The sequence below is a fragment of the Solanum stenotomum genome, chromosome 1 (assembly GCF_019186545.1).
Source record: "Solanum stenotomum isolate F172 chromosome 1, ASM1918654v1, whole genome shotgun sequence".
NCBI classification, from domain to species: Eukaryota; Viridiplantae; Streptophyta; class Magnoliopsida; order Solanales; family Solanaceae; genus Solanum; species Solanum stenotomum.
The window spans coordinates 65,113,802-65,121,358 of record NC_064282.1 but is presented as its reverse complement, the minus strand read 5'-3'; the positions used below and the strand labels follow the sequence as shown (position 1 = coordinate 65,121,358).

General features: G+C 35.7%; 1 protein-coding gene across 1 annotated transcript; it reads left to right on the top strand.

The window, feature by feature from the left end:
- The first annotated feature begins 927 nt into the window (after positions 1-927).
- Positions 928-2,833, top strand: LOC125847888 (E3 ubiquitin-protein ligase SIRP1-like). Its single transcript, XM_049527612.1, has 2 exons — positions 928-1,072; positions 1,627-2,833. Exon 2 carries the CDS (start codon positions 1,632-1,634, stop codon positions 2,712-2,714), a length of 1,083 nt encoding a protein of 360 aa, XP_049383569.1. The 5' UTR covers positions 928-1,072; positions 1,627-1,631; the 3' UTR covers positions 2,715-2,833.
- The last annotated feature ends 4,724 nt before the right edge of the window (positions 2,834-7,557 follow it).

The window sequence follows — 7,557 nt, the reverse complement described above, 5'->3', positions numbered from 1 at the left end:
AAAATACAAACAACTCCTTTAGTTAATCAATTACAATTAAATTTCAAATACATTTCAATCAAAATATAGTAGTCAAAGTTTCAACTTCTAAGCATTTAGTATATACTAATACTAGATTGCATATTTGATAGTATTTTAATAATATATATATGTTATTTATGTAACTATATATTTCGGTATGCTATTCAGTATTTCGGTATATTGTTTCTAAATATCAAATACCATACCAAATAACAAAAAAAATAGAATATATACCATATACCGTACCAAATACCATAATACCAAAATCACAATATTAAAAATTTCGATATGATATGATAATTCGGTATATACCATACCATGCCTACTCCTAGTTGTTAGTAGTCTTTACCTTGTCTCTTATTGGTTGTTGTCAAGGACCTAGTCTCTTGACGGGTGATAGATTCATACAAGATACTACATTAGTTATGTAGACCAATCAAATAAACCTAATTAAAACAAGTTATGAAATAGATAAAAATAAAGTAAAGATGCATGAGGTTGATGATTAGAAGGAAAATTAATTGGAGTTATATATATTCATTTTGGGATGGAAAGAAATGATTGTCATCCAAATTAGATGCCTTACTTGTTGAAGTTAGAATCATTACTTTTTTGAATGGTGCGAGTAAAATTTATTAAAGTTAAAAAGAAGTAATTAAAGGGTTAATTTTTGAAATCCATAAATGACAAGACAAGTGGGGTTGGTTGATTGATGTAGGCCCCACATAAGAAAGATTCGGAAGCAGATAAAAATATTTGCAAAAAAGAGAAAGAGAAAGATCCTTCCTTACATATTCAAAAGAGCGTTAAACTGATCAGATAAGAAGTTCACAAACAAACAACAAAAGGGGCAGAGAAAGAAGAAAACCTCTTGAAGTGTTTTTTTTTTATTGAGGTATTTTGTCTATATTTTATGTGTATGTTAACGTGTACACGTTTTTAGGGTTATCTTGTTGACTTTTATGCATTTCTTTGATTTTATATTTTAATGTTTATTTCTTGTAATACTCATCATTTGGTGCTGGACATGGAATAAGTTTGTTCTTGAATGGTATAAAGAAAATTTAATTTTCCTTTTACTTTGTTAAGCTTCTATTTGCTTCTTCAACCTTCTACACCCTTCTATTTACCTACCTTTGTGTTAATTATTTATTAGGTATGTAAATTATTTTCTACCTTTTAATTTATGCATTTATATCGCCGGATCTGCAGAATTTGTTTGTTTTTTCCTTGTTTTCAGCTGTGCAATTTTGCTAAATCTCCGTACACCTTTCAAACAAGGTAGGTTAAGTTTGCATCAACTTGTCTGCGGTTTTCTCTACCTTTTTCGTTTTTTTTTTTCCATTTTTCTTGTTGGTTTTTTTTTTTTTTGTATTTTTGCAGTGAAGGACTCAAATATTTATGATTTTTGTTTTTGTTGATGCTAGGTTATTGTTTGTTTGATATATAGATAGAATATTTGTTGCTAAGATCTTGTTGATGCTTGGATGTTGTTTGTTTGATAGAGAAAGAAGACCTTATTCTTTATATCTAACTTCCATTTTTCTCTTTTGGAATGAAGTATCTTTTGTAGATACACATATTATGATGTTGTTTATTTGACAGATTCAATGGACGGAAGAGGAGCGTCAAGATATTGGTGTCATCATTGTTCAAGGAGGGTGAACCCCATGATGGAGGTTGAGTTAAAATGTCCCATTTGTCAACTAGGATTTATTGAAGAAATGGGATCAGACACTACTGAGACGCCTTTAGATTCTGATTCTGATTCTGATCGTGCCCTCTCACTTTGGGCACCTATCTTGTTAGGCATGATGACCAACCCTCGTCGTCGTTCTAGACTTAGGCATCTCGAATTTGAAGATGATGACGATGATGATCATACACGTGAAGCCGATACACAACTTGATCCAGACTTGGCATCTATAATAAATAGGCGCAGGAGGAACTCTGCCACAATTCTCCAGCTCTTGCAAGGTATTCGAGCTGGAATGTTGGCTGAGTCGGAGAACCCTAACCCTGAGAATGAAAACAGGGAGACAGGTAGAGAGAGTAGGGATCTTGAGCGTGTTATACTTATAAATCCATTCAATCAAACCATCATTGTGCAGGGTTCAGATAATAATTCCAGGAACCAACCTATTGGCTCATTGGGTGATTATTTCATTGGTCCTGGTTTAGACGTGTTGCTGCAACATTTGGCAGAGAATGATCCAAATAGGTATGGTACTCCACCAGCTCAAAAAGAGGTTGTAGAGGCATTGCCTGTGGTGACAATTGATGAGACATTGCAGTGTTCTGTCTGTTTGGAAGACTTTGAGATTGGGACTGAAGCCAAAGAGATGCCTTGTAAGCACAGGTTTCATGGTGACTGCATCTTACCATGGCTGGAGCTTCATAGCACATGTCCAGTCTGTAGGCACCAGTTGCCCTCTGATGAATCAAAAGTTGAGTCTGCTGGAACCAATGATGGAAGTGGTAGTAACACAAATGCTCGGAGTAGTAATGGTAATGGTAGAAGGTATGAAGATGAGGATACTAGGAATGAAAACGGTCGCCGGTTTCCAGTGTCACTTCCGTGGCCTTTGAGTGGCTTGTTTTCATCCCCAAACTCAGGTAGTAATGGAAATTCATCATCAATGACGTCTTCTGCATCAAATGCAAACTCCAATGCTCATATGCATGAGGATTAAATTTCATCATATTGAGTTTGTGCTCTATGATGCATGGATTTCCTTTGGCGTTTTGCTTGTGTACATAGCGTGGTACTTGCTAAATTATAGTATTGCAAACACTGCATCCTGTCTTGCTTGCCTGCCTGTATTATATAGAGGATCATTTTACTTTTGTTAGACTAGAAGCCAACGACTCCCTTCTGTTTGTATAGAGCTTTAAATATGTACACTTTTTGGTCAACTCAACTCTCAAATCCTTTAAGCTGATGAAAGGGTTTATGTCAAATGTCCTCTGAACGACAAGAATCAAGAGAAAGCTCTTGGTCTCGTTTCTGATTTATCAACTTTTAAGCTATAGCAATGTGCTATGGTTCAGGCATTTATTGATCTTGTTTACATGCTATACGAGAAATGGTAATGACTTCCTACTTGTCAAGTTAAATTGCTAGATCTAATGAATTTCTTCGTTGAGGTTGGATTTCAGTATCAGAATGAAGTTGGAAAAGTTTGGCTTGTTGTATGAAATTCTGTTCTTTGTTTGTGGACATTCAAAACTTATATATGAGTTTTATATGTCAAGATCATAGGGACATATTGAAGGGACCTTGTTAAATGTGAGTGAATTGCAATTGTTGATATGCGAGCTGAGATTCTGTTTGTATGTGCATTAGTCCATCCCTAGAGACTAGGAGTAAGTGTTTTTTGTATGCATTTCAGGGATCACTAGAGGCAACAGAGTAGAGTAGTTTCGTTATTAAACTTCACTCCGATTGAAAACTGTATTGATCTTCTCAACTATTACAACCAGGACAACTTAACTGAATTAGTGGTAAGTGTATCCAGTGTTGTGATAGGTTAATCCACAATTTGAAATTTACCCTTGTGTTTTGGCATGTTCAGAGAGAAAATTTTGTACACTTGCACTAGTAAAATCATTGCCCTTTTAGAGTGGTCATCACAATAGCACTTTTAAGAGTATATTGTCATAATTTTGTGAGTCTAAATCCATAATGTCAAGGTAAAAAATAAAAACACACAATTGCCTCATTCAATGCACAGCATTCAGTGGATGCATCTAGCACATGACTAACATTGCCAACAATTAATATATTCTGGTAATGTAATCCAGATCACACAGAAGAAGATGATTGATTACTAGTTCAGTTCAACTCATTTACGTTATTTCTTCAATTCAGGGGGAAAAAGTCACAAGTAATCTCTCATAAAATACATTTCTGTAAAACCAACCACAAGCTACTCTTCAATCACGATTTGGCAAAACAAAGGTCGCACTACTCTCTAAACCTAAAAACTAAAATCCTAAAAAACCTTGTCATCTTCGCCACTAATGGCTGCCACTCGGAAGCCTCCGATGGGGGTTGCTCAGCTTGTTTCAGAAAACTTAGCAAGAGGGTTGTAATGAAGATTTATAGATATGAATGCACAATAGGATATCTGAGTTATAGATATGTTTTGATCAGAGCATCAAGTATGGAGGATTATGTTCATTTGCCATCAAAGCCTATTTATTATATTGGACATAGGAGTTGTTATTACCCAATGCACACACTCAAATGGGATTTGCTATTTGATCCGGAGGAAGAAACAACGACAACTATAGCATGGATATCTTTTCCATTTTTACCATCAAAATTCTTTGGTAAGGAAACAGTTTTTCTCTTTGGCGGCAACGGTAGGGAAGCCTTTGCAGGTGGATATGACAACATGGAATAAAACAAGACCTAGTTGTCCAACGGTGAAGGTTGAAGTGAATTTGTTGGGAGAATTTCCAAAGAGTATAAATATAGGGGTGAGAAACAAGAACACCGGAGAAAACAAAGAAAAATGAATACAAATCAAATGTGATTACACGCCCAAATATTGCAAAAATTGCAAGTTACAAGGACACAATGAGAAAGAGTGTTATGTGTTACACCCAGAGTTGTATCTGAAAGAAGAGGCTGATGGTGAGTAGAGAGGGCAGAACGAAAACGAAGAGAAGAATCAGGATCAAACAAAGCAAAAGGAGGCAAAGGATAAAGGTAAGGAAAATGTTCATGCATTCCAGGAACAAAAGAGTAAAGGGGGGGGGGGGGGGGGNGGGGGATGGTGGTGGTGGAGGAAGAGGTAGATACAATAACATAGAAGGATTTACTCAGAGATGGAGTCAAAAAGAAAATTAGAAGGAAGGTAAGCAAATCATCAATGAGAACAAGTTTAGTGCACTAGAAGACACTAAAGAAGCAGAGGATGTGCAAATCACCCAGAAGGAGGGCAACGGTGAAGAAGAGATTCAGAAGAAACTTCAAAGAAAATGGTGGAAGAGGTTGTTGGGAAGCAACAACAATCAAAAAATAAGGAAATTGATAGGGTGGAAAAAATAGGGGTTTCTGCAAAAGAAAATAACGAAAACAAAGTCTACATCCGGAAGAATGATCAGCAACGAGATAGTGAGTAACTCCAAAAGTGATTCAAATGCAAAAATAATGGTTGGGTTGTCAAAAGGAAATCATTATTTCTGCAGTTTATGCGAGATGTAGCTCATAGGAGAGGTTAGAAATATGGGAGGATCTCGAAGTTATGATAGAAGATATGAGTTTTTCATGGGAATAGGTGGAGACTTTAGCGTGACACTCAATGAAACGGAGAATTGGGGACGACTATCAGTAACTCATCATGAGACACCGGATTTTGCTCAATGTATAAGTTTTTGTAATATGACAGAGATCAAATTCACAGGTAGTCTTTATACATGGTGGAATAGGAGAATAGAGGGGGAGAGTATTTTCAAAAGATTGGATAGGGTACTCAGGAATTCATGCAAGCTTTCCCATCTAGTGATGTATACCATTTGATAAGGTAAGGGTCAGATCATGCTCCATTACATGTGATCTGTAAAAGTGACCAGGAAGAGGTGATAGTGAAGTCGTTTAGGTTCTTAGTTTTTGGACAAATTTAAAAAAATTTAAGGGTCTTATAACACAACATTAGGAAGTAAATATAGATGGAAGCTTGTTCTATGTATTTCATCAAAATATGAAAAATGTGAAAAGGGTTTCATCGAGATGGAGTAGGGAACCGTATGGAAATATTTTTATGAGAATTGCTACAATGGAGGATATTGTTAAGGTAAAGAAAACTCAGGTGGAAGTGAACCCATCAGAAGCCAACAAGAAATATTTAGCAAGGGTTGAAGAAGTAGTCAAGAGATACCACCAGATAAAAGAAGAGTATTAGAAACAGAAGGCGGGGATGCAATGGTTCAAAGAAGGAAATACAAACAAAAAGTTTTTTTCATTCATATCTCAAGGGAAAATTTAGATAGAACGACGAGCTATAATACAGACTACTCAGAACATTGGAGATGAAGTGGTTAATGTCTTCAAGGAACAATTCATGGAAGGGTTCAGGACTGAGGACTAATCTATGCTTAATGTTATTCCTAGATTAATAACCAATGAGAAGAATGAAGACATGACAAGGGCTCCAACAAAGAAGGAAGTTAAAACTGCAGTTTTAGCTTAAACAAGGATAGTGCAAGTGGCCCAGATGGTTTCTCAGGAGCTTTTTTCCAATCATGTTGGGAGGTTATTGAAGAGGACATGTAGAGGATGGTTATGGACTTTTCTGTGAAGGTGAAATTCCTAAATATATCTCTCACACTAATGTGGTGCTTATACCTAAAAAGAGAAGGTAACTAGATTCTAAGATTTAAGGCCAATTAGTCATAGTTCCTTTGCAAATAAGATTCTATCAAATGTACTGCATGGACGGATTTGACAGATACTGCCTTTCATAATCTCAAATAACCAATCACGATTCATGAAAGATAGGAGCATAACTGAAAATGTTTTGCTAGCCCAGCTTATTATTAAAGACATTAAAAAGTAAGGTCCAAATCACAATATGGTGGTAAAATTTGATGTGACAAAGGCATATGATAGAGTTTCATGGATCTTTTTGACTTAAGTGATGAGAAGTTTTGGTTTTGATGAAAGTATCATTGATATGGCGTGGAGACTAATTTCTAATAATTGGTACTCTATACTAGTCAATGGATAGTCTTTTGGTTTCTTTGAATCATCAAGGGGGCTGAAACAGGGAGATCCACTGTCACTTACTCTCTCTATCATAGCGGGAGAGTTCTTGACTAGGGGTCTCAATAAGCTGAATGAGGATTTGGGTTTTAGAGGGTTTGGAATTTCGAAATGGAGCAAAAACATTAATCATCTATCATATGCAAATGATACAATACTATTTTGCTATGGACATAAGGTTCCATAAGGAAAATGATAAAGGTTTTAAGGAGATATGAGTTTGTGTCGGGCTGCTTATCAATTTATCAAAAAGTTATATATACTTGCATTAAAAAGTTCCTACTGCAGTTTTTCACAAGATTAAAAGAATAGCACAAGGTACTTTCCATTTCACTTACTTGAGATATTCGATATTTTATGGGAGGAAGACAAAAGATCATTTTGAAGAGCTATTTAGAAAGGTAGCAAAAAAGGTGCTGGGATGACGGAACATGCTATTAACATATGGTGGAAGGTATGTTCTAATTTCGCATGTTTTACAATTAATGCCTGTATATCTTATGTCGGTCATGAATCCACCAAAAGGGGTAATAGATCAAGTTCATAAGATTCTTGCAAAAAAATTTCGGGGACACATAATAGGAGTTAAGGGTAAGCATTGGGTTGTGTGGGAAACACTGTGTTTACCAAAATCAAAGGGTGGTGTGGGTTTTAGATTATTACATGATATATCAGATGCTTTGTTTGCTAAACTGTGGTGGGTATTAACAATATCTACAAACCATTATGGAGTGAATTCATGTGGAATAAGTACTGCAAGAAAT

Excerpts from the sequence above, each read along its gene's own strand:
- LOC125847888 (XM_049527612.1), top strand. The coding sequence starts at position 1,632 with ATGGACGGAAGAGGAGCGTCAAGATATTGGTGTCATCATTGTTCAAGG.